Source organism: Hemitrygon akajei, chromosome 8 (genome assembly GCF_048418815.1).
Source record: "Hemitrygon akajei chromosome 8, sHemAka1.3, whole genome shotgun sequence".
NCBI lineage: Eukaryota > Metazoa > Chordata > Chondrichthyes > Myliobatiformes > Dasyatidae > Hemitrygon > Hemitrygon akajei.
The window spans coordinates 118701468-118725442 of record NC_133131.1 but is presented as its reverse complement, the minus strand read 5'-3'; the positions used below and the strand labels follow the sequence as shown (position 1 = coordinate 118725442).

The following is a 23975-nucleotide window of genomic DNA, read 5'->3' as shown; positions in this document are numbered from 1 at the left end:
TAATCCTTTAAAAAAAGTACTAAACCCACACTACCCCATAACCTTCCATTTTACTTTCATCCATGTGACTCTCCAAGAGGCTCTTAAATACCCCTAATGTTTTAGCCTCCACCGCCATCCCTGGCAAGTCATTCCAGGCACTCACAACCGTCTGTGTAAAAAACTTACCCCTGATGTCTCCCCTAAACTTCCCTCCCCTAATTTTGTACTTATGCCCTCTGGTGTTTGCTATTGGTGCCCTGGGAAACAGGTACTGACTATCCACCCTATCTATGCCTCTCATAATCTTGTAGACCTCTATCAAGTCCCCTCTCATTCTTCTACGCTCCAAAGAGAAAAGTCCCAGCTCTGCTAACCTTGCTTCATATGACTTGTTCTCCAATCCAGGCAACATCCTGGTAAATCTCCTCTGCACCCTCTCCATAGCTTCCACATCCTTCCTATAATGCGGTGACCAGAATTGAACACAATACTCTAAGTGCGGTCTCACCAGAGATTTGTAGAGTTGTAACATGACCTCTCTACTCTTGAACTCAATCCCCTTGTTAATGAAGCCTAGCATCCCATAGGCCTTCTTAACTACCCTATCAACCTGTGCAGCGACCTTGAGGGATGTATGGATTTGAACCCCAAGGTCCCTTTGTTCATCCACACTCTTGACCATTAATCCTGTACTCAGTCTTCTGGTTCGTCCTTCCAAAATGCATCCAGATTGAACTCCATCTGCCATTTTTCTGCCCAACTCTGCAGCCTGTCTATATCCTCTTGTAACCTTCGACCACCTACAGCTCCTCCAATCTTCATGTCATCCGCAAACTTACTCACCCATCCTTCCGCCTCTACATCCAGGTCATTTATAAAAATCACAAATAGCAGGGGTCCCAGGACAGATCCCTGTGGCACTCCACTAGTCATTGACCTCCAGGCAGAATACTTTCCTTCCACAACTACCCTCTGCTTTCTTCCTTTAAGCCAATTTTTTATCCAAACAGCCAAGGTTCCACTTATCCCATGCCTCATGACTTTCTGGATGAGTCTCTCATGAGGGACCTTGTCAAATGCTTTGCTAAAGTCCATGTAGACCACATCCACTGCCCTACCCTCATCAATTTTTGTTACCTCTTCAAAAAACTCAAACAGGCTCGTGGGGCATGATGCAAAGCCTTCACAAAGCCATGTTGACTATCCATGAGTAGACTGTACTTCTCCAAATGCTCATAGATCCTATCCCTAAGAATCCTTTCCAGTAGTTTGCATACCACTGACGTAAGACTCACCGGTCTATAGTTCCCAGGTTTCTCCCTATTACCTTTTTTAAACAAGGGAACTACATTTGCCATTCTCCAGTCCTCCGGCACTTCCCCTGCAGCCAAAGAGGATTCAAAGATCATGGCTAATGCTCCTGCGATCTCTTCTCTCAATTCCCACAACAACCTGGGGTGTATCATATCCGGCCCTGGGAATTTATCAATCTTAATGTTTTTAAGAAGATCCAGCACTTCTTCTTCCTTGATCTCCACACTGTCCAGCACACAGGCCTGCTCTACTTCGACCTCATCCTGATCAAGATCCTTTTCACTTGTGAATACTGAAGCAAAGTATTCATTTAGGACCTCCCCAACCTCCTCCACCTCCAGGCACATGTTGTCCTCTTTATCCTTTAGCAGTCCCACCTTCGTTCTCGTCATCCTCCTATTCTTCACATACACATAGAACGCCTTGGGATTCTCCTTAATCCTACATGCCAAGGCCTTCTCATGCCCCCTTCGAGCTCTCCTAAGTCCTTTCTTTAGCTCCTTCCTGGCTACCCTATATTTCTCATAAGCCCCTCCTACTTCCTGCTTCTTATATCTAACATATGCTTCCTTTTTCCTCTTGACGAGTTGCCTCACATGTTTCATCAGCCACGGTTCCCTTTTCCTACCATTTTTCCTTGCCTCAGTGGGACAAACCTATCCTGAACCTAGCTCAAGTGGTCCCTAAACTTCTCCCACATTACTTCTGTGCTTTCTCCTTTGAACATCTGTTTCCAATTTACTCTCGCTAGTTCCTGCCTCATCCCTTCAAAGTTAGCCCTTCCCCAGTTAAGCACTTTACCATTTCGTCTGATTTTATCCCTTTCCATAGCTATGCTGAAGCTAAGGGAGTTGTGGTCACTCTCACCAAAATGCTCCCCCACCAAGAGATCTGTAACTTGGCCAGGTTCATACCCAGAACTAGATCCAGTATAGCTTCTCCTCTCGTTGGCTGGTCCACATACTGTGTCAGGAATCCTTCTTGAACACACCTGACAATTACAGCCCCATCTATCTCCCTTGCACTTAGGAGGTGCCAGTCAACATGAGGGAAGTTGAAATCACCCATAACCACTACCCTGTATTTCTTGCTCCATTCTAAAACCTGTCTGCTTATCTGCTCCTTGGTGTCCCGAGGGCTATTTGGGGGCCTATAGACTACTCCCAGCAGTGTGATTGATCCCTTCCTATTTTTAACTTCCACCCAGATAGACTCTGTGGACACTCCTTCTGCAGCGTCCTCCATTTCTATAGCCGTGATACTATCCCTGACCAGCAATGCCACTCCCCCCCCCTTTCCTACCTCCCATCCTATTCCTTTTAAAACACTGGAACCCTGGGACCTGCATCATCCAATCCTGCTCTTCCTCAACCAAGTTTCAGTAACGGCTTCAACATCGTAGTTCCACGTACTAATCCATGCTCTAAGTTCATCCTTCTTGTTCCTAATACTCCTAGCATTGAAATAGACATATTTTAACCTCTTTAACTGGCTACAATTATGTTCTGTCCCCTGCCTGTCCTTCCTCATCAACTCAGAACTCTTAGCATCATGCCCTTGTCCTTCTACCTTAATCCCTGCACTCACATTCTGACTCCCACCCCCCTGCCAAACTAGTTTAAACCCTCCCCAATAGCTCTATCAAACCTGCCCACCAGGATATTGGTCCCCCTGGGATTCAAGTGCAACCCATCTTTTTTGTACAGGTCCCACCCACCCCAAAAGAGGTCCCAATGATCCAGAAATCTGAATCCCTGCCCCCTGCTCCAATCCCTCAGCCACGCATTTATCTTCCACCTTATTCTATTCCTATTCTCACTGTCACGTGGCACAGGCAGTAATCCTGAGATTACTACCTTTGAGGTCCAGCTTTTCAACTTCCTTCCTAACTCCCTGTAGTCTTCTTTCAGGATCTCTTCCCTTTTCCTACCTATGTCATTGGTACCTATATGTACCACGACCTCTGGCTGTTCTCCCTCCCACCGCAGGATATCTTGGACGTGATCAGAAACATCCGGGACCCTGGCACCTGGGAGGCAAACTACCATCCGAGTTTCTTACCTGCATCCACAGAATCGCCTATCTGAACCCCTGACCACACAAATATGCCCTGAACCTGTACCCCTCCATAACCTCCCTGTCTCACTGGAACGTACCACTGCAGAACTCCACACAAATATGCCTATCACTATCACTACTATCACTATCACTATCACTACCCTATCACTACTGCCTTCCTCTTCCTTTCCCTACCCTTCTGAGCCACAGGGCCAGACTCTGTGCCAGAGGCACGGCCACTGTCGCATGCCCCAGGTAGGCTGTCCCCCCCAACAGTACTCAAACAGGAGTACTTATTGTCAAAGGGTACAGCCACAGGGGTACTCTCTAGTACCTGACTTTTCTCCTTCCCTCTCCTGACTGTGACCCATTTCTCTGTCTCCCGTGGCCCCAGAGTGACTACCTGTCTGTAACTCCTCTCTATCACCTCCTCACTCTCCCTGACCAGACGAAGGTCATCAAGCTGCAGCTCCAGTTCCCTAACACGGCCCCTTAGAAGTTGCATCTCGATGCACTGGGTGCAGATGTGGCCATCCGGGATGCCAGGAGACTCCAGGACCTCTCACATCTGACACCAACCATAGAAAACTGGCCTTGGTTTTATGGAAATGCAGCATTACCTCAAGGCTCTTGAATTTTAGGTTTCTTGCCCATTGAACATAAAGATCTAAATTTATGTGTAAGATTTTTTTATACATACTCTACCAGGAAGATTTCTTTTACTGTAAATTTCCAAACAATGGAGAATGAGGGGAGATTTGATGGAGGTATACGAAATTATGAGGGGTATAGATAGGGTTAGTGCAACCAGGCTTTTTCCATTGAGGTTGGGTGAAACTAGAACTAAACATCATATTTAAGGGGAACCTAAGTGGGAACTTCTTCACTCCAAGTAAACAGAAGTGGTGTATGTGGGTTCAATTTCAACATTCATGAGAAGTTTGGAATAAGCACATTGACAGGAGGGGTTTGGAGGTTACGGTCCAGGTAACCTATCTACGGTACAAGTAGATGTAACTAGGCAGAATAACAGCTCAGATGGGCCAAAAAGCCTGTTTCTGTACTGTAGTGCTCCATGACTCTATAACAGCAGAATGACCATTTTACATAGTAAGTCATAGTAAAGTTCAAGTCTAAAGTTATTTTTCAGACCTCATTTGGTTACTTGTTCCAAAGAGTTCTTCACTTGCTTTTCTTTTTGCTGTAGTCTAAAATATAAAGCCAGCAAATGGAAACTGCAATCTGACAGTCCTATTCATGAGCAAAATTATGACTGTCTCTTTGAAACTTGAATGTCAGCTTGACTTCCAACATGTCTCTAAGCCCTGCCACTTTGACAAAGACAGCAATCACACAAAACGTTTACATTTAAAAGTTCAAACAATCTTCCAAGAAACCTTTGGATCTGTTCTGATTAGTATGATCAGCCCATAATGCTGGATATTAACACCTGTCCAGATGTTTGTCAAATGCATGGCACACAATAAATGTTAACATATTTTCTAGCATTCCACAGGGAAAACTAGCAGATGCATATCTATGCCTTCAGTATACTAAACTGCAACATGAATGTTAGAAGGATCAATGTGCTTCAGTAAATAATTCATTATTAACAAAGAAATAGGACTTTGTCCCGTTTTCAGAAGCTGCTGTGATTGAGGAATTTGTGCTCTTTGCTCACTTGTGCAAAACAAACATTGAACTCTACTGGGGGAAATACAATAAACATTTAAGATCAGAAATGAAAACAGAAAGTGTTCAACTGTCTTGGGAAAGACAAAACAGCAAAAATAATTTCAGGTTAATTACGTTTACTAGAACCAATAACTTGTTCTCCTCCATAAATGCTCCCTGATCTGCAAAATATTTCCACATGGTTTAACATTTCATGCACTTTTTCATCCAAAATATTCTGTTATTCACAAGCTTATCAGCATTTTCAAGTTACTCTTTTATTCTCTGGGGTTAGGCATTGAACCTTCTTTTTCTACAATCTACACAATCATTTATTGGCACACTACCTGGTTGAAGGAGGTCTATTTAGGTGCCACTAATGACCTAAAATTTTGAAAAAATAACCCTACCTGCATTGGAGATAGAGGCAGACTTCAAAGGACTGAAAAGTTAACAGAACAAGCATGACAGTTGGCATGCCTGAGATAGAGATGGTGCAACAGAACATTACATTACTTTTTGTGTATTAAAATATATTAAGGATGCTTACATACACTTCAAAGTCTTTGCTTTAAAACAGCATTAGTTATTTGCCTGTCGCATACCTTCTATAACTCTAGCAGTGTGGATAGTGCAGAAGCTTTAAACAGGAATCAACTTATAAATTAAAATAAAGAGACAAATTAAGCTGCATATAGTACTTCGGATAGTGTTAAGTCAAAACAATGTAATTACCTAAATTCAAACTGTCTCTCCTTTGGATTTCCCCGAAGCTTCTCCCTGATTCGTTGGAAGTGTTTTTGATATTCAAGGTTTAACTGCATACAATCCTTGATTCTCTTCAAAAGTTCCTGTCTGAAATGGACAATGAGTAAAAAGTTGTGTTTGTTTCTCATCAAATGAGTTCATACAAGTTTACTATTTTAAATGAAGGATCTCAGCCTGAAACGTCGACTATACTCTTTTCCATAGGGGCTGCCTGGCCTGCTGGGTTCCTCCAGCATTTTGTATAAGTCGCTTACTATTTTAAATCATCACCAAAATTTTCAGCATTTGTTTCAATCAGGAAACTTTGGGAAAAAAAATCTTGTATATAATTAACAATGAAGTGTATTATAATTCTTAAATATATACATTATAACCATCAAAAACTTTTTACGTGATGATATCTGATCACTTATCAATACTGTAGAAGAAGAGCCTAATTCCAGAGATTAAGTGGAAGTGACTGCCACTGAGGACAAGGCAGCATTTCACAGAATGTGAAAATTAGCTCATCGCGCATCAAGAGGAAAACACATCAGCGGCTGGAGTCCTATTTCACAATAGTTGTAGGCAGCAGAGGTTAATCATCACAGCCCTAGGATACTGCTGCAGGGAGCCCCATCTATCATCAGTAGCAGTTTCATCCCTAACCTTCTCTCCAGCATTAAGTCAGATTGACTGCATAATATTCCAATCCATTGGTAAAGCCTCTGGAAAGAAAACAATAGATGTCTCGAGAGCAACACAAAAAGAACCAGGGGAATTCAGCAGGTCAAGCAGCATCTAAGGAGGGAAATGGACAGTCAGGGGAAAAACTTAGTTAACCTATCTAATAGATGCCTCTTTACAGCAATCCCTAGACAACATTAAGATGTGAGCAGATACTATGGACGGGTACTTAAATTTCCCGAGGAGATGTTCGATTGCATAGTGGGAGAGAGAGGGTTAAAAAAAAAAGCAAGCGGGGGCAGTTAGGATATTGTGCATGCCACAGTTCTCAAGGAGAGCTTGGATTCTGTAGCTGGAGGGAGAATTCAATACAAGCGAATGGGAGCAGTCGGGTCATGCTACACACCACAGTTTCCAAATAGATGTTGGATTGTGCATAATCAGGCTCTTAGTAAGGTTCAATAAAAAGAAGTTAAGTTTAAATGGAAAAGCCATTGTGTGAGTCAGCCAGTTTTAGAGTGGCGAGCTCAAGCTTCGACTCAGAGAGGCTTTGGTGAGGAGAGGTGGAGAATATAGGTAGATTTTGTCGTTTGATTGTTCTTTCTTTCTTACTTTCTTATTGCACAGCTGGAGCAGTGGGGACATCAGGCAGGATAGCAGATGCTCCTCTTGTGGGAAGACAGAGAGACCTCCAGTGAAACAGCGTCCAGCTGCAGCATCTTTCAGACCGTGTTAAGGAATTGGAGCAAGAACTGGATGAACTTCAGATAAGAGGCTGAGAGGTTGATCAGCAGGACATAGAGGGAGGTGCTGCAGGACACACATAACTGGGTGACCATCAGGAAGGTGAAAGCATATTCCTGTGGCCATTCCCTCAGTAACAGGTACATATACCACTTGGGATACTGTTGTGAGGGGTGACCTAGCAGAGCAAAGCCACAGCAGTCAGGACTCTGACGCTGTTAGGGGATTCTATAGTGAGGAGCAGAAAGCAGACAGCTGGATGGTATGTTACCTCCCAGGTTCCAGGGTCCAAGATGCCTCAGAATGGGTTCACAGCATTCTGAAGGGGGAGAGAGAGCTACTGAAAGTTGTGGTACATATTGTGGACCGATGACATCGGTAGGAAAAGGGATGAGATCCTGAAGAGAGAATATAGGGAGTGAGGTAGAATGCTGAAAACCAGGATCTCCAGGGTAGTAATCTCTGGATTCCTGCCTGTGCTACATGCCAGTGAGTGCAAGAATAGGATGATTTGGCAGATAAATGCATGGCTGAGCAATTGGTACATTGGGCAGGGTTCAGATTTCTGGATCATTGGGATCTATTCAGGGGAAGGGATGATCTGTACAAAACAACAAGTTACACCTGAATCCAAAGGGGACCAATATCCCTGTGGCAGGTTTGCTGGAGCTGTTGGGGAATGTTTAAACTAATGTGGCAGGGGGATAGGAACTGGATTGATAGGGCAGAGGATGGGGCTGTTGGTATACAAGTCGATGTAGTGTGTGGTGAGACTGTGAGAAAGGACAGGCATATCGTAGGGCAAAGTTGCAGTCAGTGAAGAGTGACATGGGAGCAAAATTTAAAAGGGTGATGAATACAGGACCAAAGGTGGTATATTGAATGCACACAGTAGACCAGATAAGGTAAATGGGATAAGTTAGAGATGGGCAGGTATAATAGTGTGGGCATCACTAACTCATAGCTGAAAGAAGATCATAGTAGGGAGCTTAACATCCAAGGATACACATTGCATTGAAAGGACAGGCAGGAAGGCAGAGGGGTGGGGTGACTCCATGGTAAAAATTGAAATGAAATCCTTAGAAAGAGATGATATAAGAATGGAAGATATAGAATCCTTGTAGGTAAAGTTAAGAAACTGCAAGGGTAAAAATACCCTGATGGGAATTATACAGTATACAGGCATCCAAACAGTAGCCAGGGCGTGGGCTAAAAAATTACAAAGGGAGATTTTAAAAAAGCATGTAAAAAGGGCAATGTTACAAGTCATGGGGGAGTTTCAATTTGCAGTTAGATTGGGAAAAATCATATTGATGCTGGATCCCAAGAAATAGAATTTGTAGAATGTCTACGAGACGGATTTTCAGAACAGATTATGGTTAAGCCCACTAGGGGAAAGGCAATTTTAGATTGTGTGTTATGTATGAAGAAGCTTAAGGTAAAAGAACCTGCAGGAGGCAATGATCATATTATGATAGAATTCACCCTGAAGATTGAAAGGAAGAATCGAAAATCAGGTGTATCAGCATTACAATGGAGTTAAGGGAATTACAGAGCCATGACAAAAAAAAATAGCTGGCCAAAATTGATTTGAAAGGGGATACTCAGCAGGGATGATGGCAAAACAGCATTGGCTGAAGTTTCCTGGAACAATTCAGAAGATGCAGGATAGATACATCTTAAAGATGAAGAAGTATTCTAAAGGGAGGATGACACAACCATGGCAAAGACAGCTTAAAAGCAAAAGAAAGGGCATATAACAAAAATTAGTGGAAAGGTAGAGGATTGGGAAGCTTTTAAAAACCAATAGAAGACAACTAAAAAGCCATAGGAGAGAACAACTGAAATATGAAAGGAAGTTAGCCAATAATATAAAAGGATACCAATTTTTTTCAGATATATAAAGAGTAAAAGAGAGGCGAGAGTGGATATTTGACTTCTGGAGAATGATGCCAGAGAGGTAATAATAGGGGACAATAAAATGTCAAATGAACTTAATTAATATTTTGCATCAGTCTTCATTGTGGAAGACACTAGCAGTATGCCAGAAATTCGAGAGCGTCAGGGAACAAAAGTGAGTGTACAGTAGTTGCTCTTACATAGGTAAAGGAGCTTAGAAAGTTGAAAGGTCTGAAGTTAGATAAGCCACCTGGATGAGATGGACTACTCCTTAGTGCTCTGAAAGGGGTAGCTGAAAAGATTTTGGAGGCATTAGTAATGATCTTTCAATACTCACTAAATTTCTGGAATGGTTCCAGAGGACTGGAAAATTGCAAATGTCACTCCACTCCTTAAAAAGGGAGGGAGGCAGAAAAAAGGAAATTATAGACTAGGTAGCCGGACTTCTGTGGTTGGAAAGATGCTGGAGTCTATTATTAAGAATGAGGTAACAGGTACTTAAGGCACATGATAAAATAGGCCAAAGTCAGCAAAGTTTTTTAAAGATAAAATTTTGCCTGACAAATTTGTTGGAATTCTTTGAGGAAATAACAAGCAGGCTAGACAAAGGACTTAAACGGACTAGGAGAATGGGCAAAGAAGCGGCTGATGGAATCTAATGTAAGGAAGTCTATGCCCATGCACTTCGGTAGAAGGAATAAGGGCATAGACTATTTTCTAACTGGAAGAAAAATTAAAATTCAAACATGCAAAGGGACTTGTGAGTCCTTCTGCAGGATTCCATAAAGGTTAACTTGCAAATTGAGTAGGTGATAAGGAAGGTAAATGCATGTTGAGACTTTTGATTGGAGAAAGGCTAACTTTGAGGAGATGCAAAAGGATTTAGAAGGAGTGGGTTGGGACAAGTTGTTTTATGGGAAGGATGTAATAGAGAAATGAAGGTCATTTAAAGGAGAAATTTTGAGGGTACAGAATCTTTATGTTTCTGTTAAGTTGGAAGGAAAGGTTAAAAGTTTGAAAGAGCCATGGTTTTCAAGGGATATTGGAAACTTGGTTTGGAAAAAGAGAGAGATCTACAATAAATATAGGCAGCATGGAGTAAATGAGGTGCTCAAGGAATATAAAGAATGTAAAAAAAAATCTTAAGAAAGAAATTAGAAAAGCTAAATGAAGATACGAGGTTGCTTTGGCAAGTAAGGTGACTCCTGATGAAGGGTTTCAGCTCGAAACATCGTCACTACCTCCTCCCATAGATGCTGTCTGGCCTGCTGAGTTCTGCCAGCATTTTGTGTTTTTTATTTATTTCCAGCGTCTGCAGATTCACTCGTGTTGCCTTTGAAAGTAAATCCAAAGGGTTTCTACAGTTATATTAATAGCAAAAGGATAGTGAGGGATAAAATTGGTCCCTTAGAGAATCAGAGTGGACAGCTATGTGTGAAAACAAAAGAGATGGGGGGAGATTTTGAACAATTTCTTTTCTTCGGTATTCACTAAGGAGAAGGATATTGAATTGTGTAAGGTAAGGGAAACAAGTAGGGAAGTTATACAAACTATGACGATTAAAGAGGAAGAAGTGCTGGCGCTTTTATGGAATATAAAAGTGGATAAACCTCCAAATCCTGACAGGATATTCCCTAGGACCTTGAGGGAAGTTAGTGTAGAAATAGCAAGGGCTCTGACAGAAATATTTCAAATGTCATTAGAAACAGGGATGGTGCCGGAAGATTGGCGTATTGTTCATGTTGTTCCATTGTTTAAAAGGGTTCTAAGAGTAAACCTAGCAACTATAGGCCTGTAAGTTTGACGTCAGTGGTGGGTAAATTAATGGAAAGTATTCTTAGAGATGGTATATATAATTATCTGGATAGACAGGGTCTGATTAGGAACAGTCAACATAGATTTGTGTGTGGAAGGTCATGTTTGACAAATCTTATTGAGTGTTTTGAAGAGGTTACTAGGAAAGTTGATGAGGGTAAAGCAGTGGATGTTGTCTATATGGACTTCAGTAAGGCCTTTGACAAGGTTCCACACGGAAGGTTAGTTAGGAAGGTTCAATCTTTAGGTGTTAATTTTGAAGTAGTAAAATGGATTCAACAGTGGCTGGATGGGAGATGCCAGAGAGTAGTGGTGGATATCTGTTTCAAACAACAACACACACAAAATGCTGGTGGAACACAGCAAACCAGGCAGCATCTATAGGAGAAGCACTGTTGACGTTTTGGGCCGAGACCCTTCGTCAAGACTAACTGAAAGGAAAGATAGTAAGAGATTTGAAAGTAGTGGGGGGAGGGGGAAATGCGAAATGATAGGAGAAGACCGGAGGGGGTAGGATAAAGCTAAGAGCTGGAAAGGTGATTGGTGAAAGTGATACTGAGCTGGAGAAGGGAAAGGATCATGGGACGGGAGGCCTCAGGAGAAAGAAAGGGAGAGGGGAAGCACCAGAGGTAGATGGAGAACAGGCAAACAACTAAATATGTCAGGGATGGGGTAAGAAGGGGAGGAGGGGTATTAACGGAAGTTAGAGAAGTCAATGTTCATGCCATCAGGTTGGAGGCTACCCAGCCGGTATATAAGGTGTTGTTCCTCCAACCTGAGTTTGGATTCATTTTGACAATAGAGGAGGCCATGGATAGACATATCAGAATGGGAATGGGACGTGGAATTAAAATGTGTGGCCACTGGGAGATCCTGCTTTTTCTGGCGGACCGAGCGTAGGTGTTCAGCGAAATGGTCTCCCAGTCTGCGGCGGGTCTCACCAATATATAAAAGGCCACACCGGGAGCACCGGACGCAGTATACCACACCAGCCAACTCACAGGTGAAGTGTCACCTCACCTGGAAGGACTGTCTGGGGCCCTGAATGGTGATGAGGGAGGAAGTGTAAGGGCAGGTGTAGCACTTGTTCCGCTTACAAGGATAAGTGCCAGGAGGGAGATCAGTGGGAAGGGATGGGGGGGACGAGTGGACAAAGGAGTCGCGTAGGGAGCGATCCCTGCGGAAAGCAGAAAGAGGGGGGGAGGGAAAGATGTGCTTGGTAGTGGGGTCCCGTTGGAGGTGGCGGAAGTTACGGAAAATTATACATTGGACCTGGAGGCTGGTGGGGTGGTAGGTGAGGACAAGGGGAACCCTATCCCAAGTGGGGTGGCGGGCAGATGGGGTGAGGGCAGATGTGCGGGAAATGGGAAAGATGCGTTTGAGAGCAGAGTTGATGGTGGAAGAAGGGAAGCCCCTTTGTTTAAAAAAGGAAGACATCTCCTTTGTCCTGGAATGAAAAGCCTCATCCTGAGAGCAGATACAGTGGAGACAGAGGAATTGTGAGAAGGGGATAGCATTTTTGCAAGAAACAGGGTGGGAAGAGGAATAGTCCAGGTAGCTGTGAGAGTCTGTAGGCTTTTAGCAGATATCAGTAGATAGGCCGTCTCCAGAGATGGAGACAGAAAGATCAAGAAAGGGGAGGGAGGTGTCGAAAATGGACCAGGTAAATTTGAGGGCAGGGTGAAAGTTGGAGGCAAAGTTAATGAAGTTGACGAGCTCAGCATGTGTGCAGGAGCCAGTGCCAATGCAGTCATCAATGTAGCGAAGGAAAAGGGGGGGATGGATACCCGTACAGGCTTGGAACATGGACTGTTCCACAAAGCCGACAAAAAGACAGGCATAACTGGGACCTATACGGGTGCCCATGGCTACACCCTTGGTTTGGAGGAAGTGGGAGGAGCCAAAGGAGAAATTATTGAGAGTAAGAACTAATTCCACTAGACGGAGGAGAGTGATGGTAGAGGGGAATTGGTTAGGTCTGGAATCCAAAAAGAAGCCAAGAGTTTTGAGACCATCTCGGTGGGGGATGGAGGTATATAGGGACTGGACGTCCATGGTGAAAATATGGCAGTGGGGGCCAGGGAACTTAAAATCATTGAAAAAATTCAAAGCATGAGAAACGTCACGAACATAGGTGGGAAGAGATTGAACAAGGGGGGGGGGATAAGACAGTGTCAAGGTATGCAGAAATGAGTTCAGTGGGGCAGGAGCAAGCAGAGACAATAGGTCTACCTGGACAGGCAGGTTTGTGGATCTTGGGTAGGAGGTAGAAACGAGAAGTGCGGGGTGTGGGAACTATGAGGTTGGTGGCAGTGGATGGGAGATCCCCAAAGCTGATAAGTTTGGTGATGGTATAGGAGACAATGGCCTGGTGCATCTCAGTGGGGTCATGATCAAGGGGTAAATAAGAGGAGGTATCAGAGAGTTGTCGCTGTGCCTTGGCCAGGTAGAGGTCAGTACGCCAGACAAAAACAGCTCCCCCCTTATCAGCAGGTTTTATAGTGAGGTTGGGATTGGAACAGGGTTCAGTGAAGTCGAGACGGTTGATGTCCCATCGGTAATTAGGAATAAAGAGATCCAGAGCAGGCAGAAGACCAGAGCGGGGTGTCCATGAAGAGGAAGAGGGTTGAAGATGGGAGAAGGGGTCATCGGTGGGGGTAGGATAACTGTTTGTCAGGTTGGAGGCTGGTGACTTGTGATGTGCCTCAGGGATCTGTACTGGTTCCAATGTTGTTTGTCATATACATTAATGATCTGGATGATGGGGTGGTAAATTGGATTAGTAGGTATGCAGATGACACTAAGATAGGTGGCGTTGTGGATAATGAATTAGATTTTCAAAGCTTGCAGAGAGATTTAGGCCAGTGAAAGTTGGAGCTGAGTGATGGCAGATGGAGTTTAATGCTGTTAAGTGTGAGGTGCTACATTTTGGTAGGAATAATCAAAATAGGACATACATGGTAAATGGTAGGGCATTGAAGAATGCAGTAGAACAGAGTGATCTAGGAATAATGGTGCATAGTTCCCTGAAGGTGGAATCTCATGTGGATAGGGTGGTGAAGAAAGCTTTTGGTATGCTGGGCTTTATAAATCAGAGCATTGAGTATAGGAGTTGGGATGTAATGTCAAAATTGTACAAAGCATTGGTAAGGCCAAATTTGGAGTATTGTGTACAGTTCTGGTCACCGAATTATAGGAAAGATGTCAACAAAATAGAGAGAGTACAGAGAAGATTTACTAGACTGTTATCTGGGTTTCAGCACCTAAGTTGCAGAGAAAGGTTGAACAAGTTAGGTCTTTATTCTTTGGAGCGTAGAAGGTTGAGGGGGGACTTGATAGAGGTATTTAAAATTATGAGGGGGACAGATAGAGTTGACGTGGATAGGCTTTTTCCATTGAGAGTAGGGGAGATTCAAACAAGAGGACACGAGTTGAGAGTTAAGGGGCAAAAGTTTAGGTGTAACACACGGGGGAACTTCTTTACTCAGAGAGTGGTAGCTGTGTGGAACGAGCTTCCAGTAGAAGTGGTAGAGGCAGGTTCAATATTGTCATTTAAAGTAAAATTGGATAGGTATATGGACAGGAAAGGAATGGAGGATTATGGGCTGAGTGCAGGTCGGTGGGACTAGGTGACAGTAAGCATTCAGCAATGACTAGAAGGGCTGACATGGCCTGTTTCCATGCTGTAATTGTTATGTGGTTATATAATATTAGCATTCATTTCAAGAGGGCTGGAATATAAAAGCAAGGATGTAATGCTGAGGCATTATAAGGTATTGGTCAGACCACACTTGGAGTATTCTGAGGAGTTTTGGGCCCATTATCTAAGAAAAGATGTGCTCACATTGGAGAATGTCCAGAGGAAGTTTCCAAGAATAATACCAGGAATTAAAATGTTAATGCATGAGGAGTGTGGATGGCTCTTGGCCTGTACTCACTGGAGTTTAGAAGAATGGGTGGGGGGGGGGGGGGGGAAGAATCTCACTGAAACCAATCAAATTTTTAAAGGCTTAGATACAGTGAATGAGGAGAGGTTGTTTCCTATAGTGAGGAAGTCTAGGACCAGAGGGCACAGCCTCAGAATAGAGGAATTTCTGTTTATAACAGAGATGTAGAGGGTGGTGAATCTGTGGCATTCACAGATGGCTGTGGAGGCCAAGTCATATTTAAAGCACAGGCTGATCCTATCTTGATTAGTCAGTGTGTCAAAGGTTTTGGGGAGAAGTCAAGAGAATAGGGTTGAGAGGGATAATAAATCAGCCATGATGGAAGACAGAATAGACTCAATGGGCTGAATGGCCTAATTCTGCTCCTAAGTCTTATGGTCTTACATGGAAAAGGCTAAAAGGGATAAGCGCCAAACATAGGTAAATGGGACTAGCTCAGATGGGAACCTTGGTCAGCTGTTTCCCTGCTGTATGTCCTGATAACCATGACTCTATGGCAGGTAACATTTAAACTACAAATGTGGCAGGTGAGGTCACATCTGATACAGAAATATATCACTACTTCTCATTGTCACTGTGTCTGAACCCTGGAACTTCCCATCCATTAGAAATGATGTAATATCTCCATTAGAATGTTTGCTGCTGGTATGTTCACCAGAAGTACTGCTGCAGTTTAAGAATGTAACTCATCACCATCTCATTAGCAATAGTGGATAATGATATGCATTAAAAGTTGTAATTCCACTCAATGTCATTATATTTATGCTGTTCCTGGAAGAACCAGGATGGAATGGGCTAAAGTAAAAATGAAAGAATGTTCAAGCAATGAAGAAAATCTTCCTTCTATTACTTGAATGAGTCGAGTCACAAGAAGTCAATTATTGATCAATAAATTCCATAGAAATTCACTGTTTTCATTCTTTAATTTTGTGCTCAGCAAACTTTTAAGAGATTTGGTTAAAATGTTGTTCAGCTAAAATTTCTGTATCAAAAATAGATAAATTGATTACCTGTCATGCTCCCAAATTTTTCCAGTGTTCTGACAAAGGTACTTTTTGCATGTAGTGATCATTTGATTGGTAACTTTGATAAAAAGAGAGGTCATATGCTCTGATGTATTGTAGTACTTTGAAATGCTATGGATCATTCGAATACTGTTCATCAAATTAGGGACATGTTCAATCATGGTGGCCTGAAACAATAATAAATATTGAAATATATTCTGTTCAATGTTATACATTTTGTTCCAGTAGAATTAATCAGAATGCATCAACCAACCGGTGAACATTTCACAAGGGGCCCAAAGAACTTGTCCAGTGTGTATAGATATTTCACATTATCTTTAGCTTCATTGGCCGCATCTGTAATATTGCCATCCTAGGTAAAAAGAAAACAATAGATTATTGCAAGGAATTGACACTTTTAAGGATTGCTTTGATGAAAGAATATATGACTACTCAACTGTGAACAGCTTCTTACAAACAATATAATATTTGCCTATCAAACTTAGTTTAAAAGGTAAAATTTACCAGTTTTCTCCAATGTTTCAATGACCTGGACTTTGCAACCTGAAGAATGCCTATAACTCTTCTTACTTGATGACTCTTAATTTGATCAAGAAGGCTAAAATTAAAAATAAAAATAATAAAATTTTAAAGGCACAGAATATACAGATTCAACTTCACAAATCTAGATAAAATGTTTACTTTGAGAGCCAGAGAAATTTAGGATTCAGTAGCATAGAAATTCAGATATATTGTGATGCCTTTGGAGTAATAAAAAATGAATTCCGGTATTGGTGATAGGACAATTAAGAAACAGCAGTCAGTTATGTTTGTGGATCTCCTATAGCATGGGGACGATTATAAACATAGATATAGTTACAAACATAGAAATCATCCTTGTGGCAGAAGTGGGAGATCTAATTTTAACATGAGAATTCAACAAAAAGAATATCTGAAAAAGTATTCCATTTCTAGTTCACATTTGTTGAAGTTTGCTAGGATAACCACCTATAAATTTCTTAGGAAGGTAAGGAAGGGAACTAGAAACAACCAATTCAGTTTACAATGAGACAGAATAGTTTAGCACTATTTCATTACATAAATATGCAGTTAATGTTTTGAGATATGTTGATGGGGAGGGAGGTGGTTTGAAAACACGTTGACTATGGGAAATTCCTGAAGGGTATAGATGAATGATTGATCAGCCAACTGTTTGGAAGTACTAATTCACCAGTCATTAATTGCTTTGTTTATGGAAGTGAAAATATGAGATTTACTATCTGGCTTAAATGAATTGCACTACAGTCTCATGTCTTCATGAGTTGTTTGTTTTTAACCATTTTTGAAATCTGAGCTTTGCTGCCAAGGTCAGCATTTCTTACCCATTTGTAAATGCACTTCAGAGGTGGTAGTGAGCCACAACAGAATTAACTACAAGGCCCTTTCTGTGTCAACCAACCACTTAATGGTTGATGTGAAATCATAAAAGGCTAGATTAAATAAGAATAAAGACCACACAATCCAAGAGCAGAATAGGGCTATTTAGCCCATCAATTATTTATCTGAACCAATTCATGGCTGACTTTTTTCAACCCAATTTTTGAGCCTTTTCCCTTTAATCTTTAACTCGTTTACCAGTCAAGGATTCCCCTGAAAGACATTAATAAATCTGATGGGATCTTTGTGACACGTTTTTTAGGCTTTTTTACAGTTGCTGTAATTACTAATGAATATTTATTCCAAATTTCAGAATATTAATAGAACTTAGATGTAGATCACCAACAGACACCATTGTTGGATTTAAAATTAGTTGTCCAAGCTTCTGGTTTATTAATTTGGTGTCCTAAACATTGTGCATTATGGTAGAATCGAAATCAGAATCAGAATCAGAATCAGGTTGATTATCACTCACATGTGACATGAAATTTGTTAACTTAGCAGCAGCAGTTTAATGCAATACATAATCTAGCAGAGAAAAAAAATAATAATAAATAAGCAAGTAAATCAATTACAGTATACATATATTGAATAGATTTTTTTAAATGTGAAAAAACAGAAATACTGTATATTTTTTTAAAAAGTGAGGTTGTGTCCAAAGATTCAATGTGCATTTAGGAATTGGATGGCAGAGGGGAAGAAGCTGTTTCTGAATCACTGAGTGTGTGCCTTCAGGCTTCTGTACCTCCTAGCTGATAGTAACAGTGAGAAAAAGGCATGACCTGGGTGTTGGAGGTCCTTAATAATGGACCTCCAGCACCCAGGTCTTTCTGACACACTGCTTTCTGAAGATGTCCTGGGTACTTTGTAGGCTAGTGCCCAAGATGAAGCTGACTAGATTTACAACCTTCTGAAGCTTCTTTTGGTCTTGTGCAGTAACCATTCCATACCAGACAGTGATGCAGCCTGTCAGAATGCTCTCCACAGTACAACTATAGAAGTTTTTCAGCGTGTTTGTTGATATGCCAGATCTCTTCAGACCCCTAATAAAGTATAGCTGCTGTCTTGCCTTCTTTATAACTACATGACATGTTGGGACAAGGTTAGGTCATCAGAGATCTTGACATCCAGGAACTTAAAACTACTCACTTTCTCCACTTCTGATCCCTCTATGAGGATTGGCATGTGTTTCTTCGTCTTTCACTTTCTGAAGTCCACAATCACCTCTTTCATCTTACTGACGTTGAGTGCCAGGTTGTTGCTGCAGCACCATTCCACTAGTTGGCATATCTCACTCCTGTATGCCCTCTCATCACTACCTGAGATTCTACCAACAATGGTTGCATCATCAACAAATTTATAGATGGTATTTAAGCTATGCCTAACCACACAGTCATGAGTATATAGAGAGTAGAGCAGTGGGCTAAGCACACACCCCTAAGGTGTGCCAGTGTTGATCGTCAGTGAGGAGGATATGTTATCACCAATCCACACAGATTGTGGTTTTCCGGTTAAGAACTTGAGGATCCAATTGCAGAGGTAGGTACAGAGGCCCAGGTTCTGCAACTTCTCAATCAGGATTATGGAATGATGGTATTAAATGCTGACATACCAATCCTCATAGAGGGATCAGAAGTGGAGAGAGTGGGCAGTTTCAAGTTCCTGGGTGTAAAAATTTCTGAGGATCTAACCTGGTCCCAACATATCGATGTAGTTATAAAGAAGGCAAGACAGCGGCTATACTTCATTAGGAGCTTGAAGAGATTTGGCATGTGAACAAATACATTTCTATAGATATACCTTGGAGAGCATTCTGACAGACTGCATCACTGTCTGGTATGGGGTTGGGGGGCTACTGCAAAGAACCAAAAGAAGCTGCAGAGGGTTGTAAATCTAGTCAGCTCCATCTTGGGTACTAGCCTACAAAGAACCCAGGACATCTTCAGGGAGCGGTGTGTCAGAAAGGCAGCGTCCATTATTAAGGACCTCCAACACCCAGGGCATGCCCTTTTCTCACTGTTACCATCAGGTAGGAGGTACAGAAGCCTGAAGACACACACTCAGCAGCTCAGAAGCAGTTTCTTCTCCTCTGCCATCCAATTCCTAAATGGACATTGAACCCTTGGACACCACCTCACTTTTTTTAATATACAGTATTTCTGTTTTTTGCTCATTTTTTAATCTATTCAATATACGTATACAGTAATTTAATTTATTTATTTATTTATTATTTCTATTTAATTTTTTTTCTCTTCTATATTATGTCTTGTATTGAACTGCTTCTGCTAAGTTAACAAATTTCACAACACATACCAGTGATAATAAACCTGATTCTAATTCTGATGATTAATTCTACTAGAGGAGGTGCTGAATTAACAATTCATAAGCTCTTGTATTTATTATATAAATGTAACTGATTAGATCCTATCTTAATCCAGAAAGTTCAATTTGTAAAAATATAAATTGAGAAAGGAAGCGGAATCTCATTACAAGTCAATAAAAACAATCGATGAACATTGGCTCTTCAGTGCTCATTGCGGGTGTGTGATATTTTCAAGACAAGAAAAAAACATACTGCCAATGTAAAAAGGAAATTCATTTCTTTACTTAGCCAGAAAAAAAAACAAGACAGTAGGATATCCATCTGATATTGTCATATAGTCTATATATAGTCTATTCTAACTAGTTATATTCAGAAATTAAACTCCCAAGGTTTCAACAAGACAAGAACCACAAGCAAAATCAATCTAGTTCCAGCCCTCTTCTGTGTCGAGCTGATCTTTAGTAAGAATTTAGAATCTGTTCGGTATTTTTAGGATTTAACAAATTCTAGGACTGCTACCAAATCAAGACACAAACATGCAAAGCCAATGAAAGCATGCTGTGTGAATCTTAGAGTACTACCATCTTTTTAGAAAAGTGCCACAACGGTCTTTTTATTATGGATTGACCACTGGAGCCTAAACAAAATGTGGGATGAGAACAAAGAAGAGCAATTGAAAGGAATAGACCATAAAGAGAATAAAAAACATAAATTTACAGACAGGCTACACCCCACCACACTCAATTTCCCCCACCTTATGGGGTAACATTAACATTTGGGCTTATGTTTTATTTACAATATTTGAACAGGTTTCTATATGGACAAAAATGTATGATGTCCTCAGTGTGCAAAAGGCATGGAACAGACTTCAGGCCCATTCACACAACACCTGTACTCAAAGCAGTAAAGTTCATCTGTTTAGATCTTTTTTAAAAACATTTTTAAATCCAGTGGTAACTGAAGTGTACGCAAAAACTATTAGTTAACTGAACAACACAATGAGCTGGAAATATATCAAAGTGTACCTATTAAACTTGGCCATTCTCATCTTCCAATGATCGAGTTCTGCAGAAGGACCAATGTCATCTGCTTCTTTTCTCATTTGCTCACTTTCAGCTAAAACTTGTTCAATTTGTTTACTCCATGACATCAGCACTCCCTCTAGTTGCTCCACAAATTCAGAGTTGTTAGCTAGGAGGTAAAAAGTAAACCCAATTTAGTTTAATTTATTTAATGTATATTAATATCTATACAAAATAATTAAAGGATTTTCAGTTGTTTTATAAAACGAAGTATTACCCTTGCCTCTGTGCCAGTCAAGAATTACATAAAACGGTGGAGTAGGCCATTTGATTTTTTTGTGCCTGCTCTGCCATCCATTAAGATTTTTGCTCTCCTTAAGATTTTACTTCAATATCACTTTCTGAATAAGTCCCTTAATCATGGATTCTCTTAATATCCAAAAATCTATCAATTTCTGTTTTAAATGTACTGTAATTGAGCTCCCTTTGGTAAAACAACTTCAAAGGTTCCTTACTATCTTGATGAAGAAAGTTTTTCACTCAAAGCAATAAAATATATCATGGCTGGCTGATACTTAACATTGAGACTATTACTTCTGGTTCTATGCAGCCTACTTGGGGAAATATCATCTCTGCATCAACCCTGTTAAGCCATGTTAAAACCAATGACACCACCTCTTATTTTTGAAAACTCTATAGAGTATAGATCCAGTCTGTGCGATCTCTCCTAATAGAACAATCTTCTTTTCTTCCACATTCTATGCTATTGAAAACCAGCCTGTTTTCTCTCCTTCCCAGTTCTGTTGATCTTAAGCAGCAATTTTCTTGCCTCAGATACCGCCTTATACTCTCAGCATTTCTACTTCTGATTTACAGTATTTGCACTTTTTTATTTTCATCTACTGAAGAGACTTGGCAATTTTAAATATTCAATACAGAGACAGATTTTTTTTTAGAAATTAATGAATCAAGGAATATTGGGTTAAAGTGGGATAGCAGCGCTGAAGTAAAAGATTATCCTTAATTTTATTTAATGGCAAAACAGTCAGTGCCTAGGTATCGTCATCTCTCCACAACTGTGGTTTGCCACAATATTTTATGGTTCCATGGGCTTGTAGGTGGAAAAGATGTATCTGCAGTGGCAAAGAGTGTAAATTACGAGGCCTCCTGTCAACCCTGTTAGATGTCAATGCAAATGATATCATGAAAAAGTAACCATAGATTTTGTGTTCTCACATCTTAATGTTCTCTATATTTCTGAATTAAATAAGATTTACTCCAAAGCATGGAACTGCTGAATAATTTGGAAAACCTAAATAAGAATAACATATGCACATTTATACTTAATAGCATTACATTTTGAAAACATTATCACTGAAACAAATTGAAAACTTAAAGCTATAAAAATTATAAATAATATACAATACCTGCAATCAAATAGTCTGAGGGAGTATGCAGGTCATCAATGTTGTAAGCCGTAGTCACCTCTGTAAGAATAATTTGCTGTTCCATGTTTTTTCTGGCTGAAGTCAAGTTGCTAACAAACTTGTCCAAGGATTCAAAGAACTCTTGAATCTGAGCATTCTTTATTCCTTCTTTAATAGATCCCCAATTCTATGTATTAATAAAGAACAAAATGTTGACACTACCAACAAATTGTTGAAAATACATTACGAAAATTAAAGAACCAGTTGCATTGAAGCCTCTAATTGCAATACTTTATAGATTTTAAATAAAGTTCAATTTTCTGAACTGATTTTATATGACTGTCTTGATTAGAACATTTAACAATAAAATAATCAGTTCTGGTCAATACTGTGAAAGATCAACCTGCGTTTTGTAGCATTTTGGAAGTTTGTATTTAACTTTATGGACTCATTCAATGTACAAATTACTGTATAGTAGTTCAAGTAACAGGACGTCCATCTTCTTGAAGGCAGCAAAAGAAACACCAAAAAAGGCACTCTTGTCAAAAATGCTAATGTTCCAAAATTTCATACACAGAAAACCTATGTAAGAAGCTTTTCGTTCTGTTCTGTTCTATTATACAAACCTCTTTCCTGTCTAACTAACGTGAAGCTAGTATCATGTGCTCGTTCTTCAAGAAGCTTCAACCTTCCATGAAGAAATAAAAACTCGTGTTTACTGAGTACCGGTAGTTACTACGCACACTGAAAAAGACAATTGTCAATATTGATGGACAAGTCCTCAGTGAATCTACTGTATATATAAACTATAACATGCTATTGCACAAAGATTAGTCTGGAAAATATCTATTCAGATTTTTATTCCAACAGCAGATGTCAGTGTTGTGCTCATGTTAGTTTTTGCTGGCAATCAAGTTGAAAGGCAGCTGTAGTCATTGCATCAGTTCATTCAGAGATCATGAGCAGTTGATGATGATAGCTTTCCCTCATGATATATTTGACTTTGGACACACATAAACTGAATTTTCAATAGATTTTACTAAATTGCATGTCAAATCCGTGCCTAATTAATTTACTCTTCAATACAAAGAGCAGGATTAATGTAAAACTACAATCAATTATTTTATTTTTTTTAAGTATACAATAACTGTGCCATGTATCTCAATTGGAGAAAGGTTACCTCTTGGGATCGCAGTGCAGGTACCATTACATTACCAAGCAGTTTCTCCAACCCTTGAAGTAGATTCTCCTCAGAACAATTCAGCATGCCAAAATTTACTTCCTAAATAGAAAAGATGCATTTTATATTAATGAATAAAATCGGCTAGGGTTGATATTAGCTTAATAAATTAATAACAATAATTTTAACGATCATTATCCAGTATCTATCCTCTTTGCCCTACATGACTGATTCAACTCAGCAATAAAAACAATTGTTAAAAAATTGATAAAGGATGACCTATAAATAATTTTTTCTCTTTGCTGGTAGGTCTTTATACTTCTAGGATCTTCTATTTTAGTTGAATTTAAAGTTCTGTCTGAAAGATAAAGAAAACTTTCCTGCCTTGTGCAGTAGAATTCCTTTATGGGAATTCACATTTCCATATTTCTTGAAGTCATTTGATCCATGAAGTCTATGCCAGCTCACTGAGCAACACAGATTAAAGAGACTGACCACAAATAAGAGAAAATCTGTAAGCAACATTGCAATAGTAGAGGAGTCATGCCATCAGGCCGAAGGCTACCACTTCCCATTCCCATTCTGATATGTCTCACTTTCCATTCCCATTCGGATCTGACCCATTTCCCATTCTCATTACAAAATGTCCCACTTCCAATTCCCATTCCCATTCCGATATGTCAATCCAAGGCCTCTTCTACTGTTGTGATGAGGC

The 23975-nt window shown here is 40.5% G+C and overlaps 1 protein-coding gene across 1 annotated transcript in view; it reads right to left on the bottom strand.

Annotated features, from left to right (window-relative positions):
- Positions 1 to 23975, bottom strand: part of dnah5l (dynein, axonemal, heavy chain 5 like) — a gene marked incomplete at its 5' end in the record, with an annotated part of 260289 nt that overhangs the window by 223947 nt on the left and 12367 nt on the right. Inside the window, 7 exons of the mRNA XM_073055303.1 lie at positions 5764 to 5883; positions 15878 to 16059; positions 16146 to 16244; positions 16397 to 16490; positions 20657 to 20822; positions 22081 to 22267; positions 23261 to 23362. Coding sequence (XP_072911404.1) covers positions 5764 to 5883; positions 15878 to 16059; positions 16146 to 16244; positions 16397 to 16490; positions 20657 to 20822; positions 22081 to 22267; positions 23261 to 23362 — 950 coding nt within the window. The remainder of the gene's footprint in view (positions 1 to 5763; positions 5884 to 15877; positions 16060 to 16145; positions 16245 to 16396; positions 16491 to 20656; positions 20823 to 22080; positions 22268 to 23260; positions 23363 to 23975) is intronic.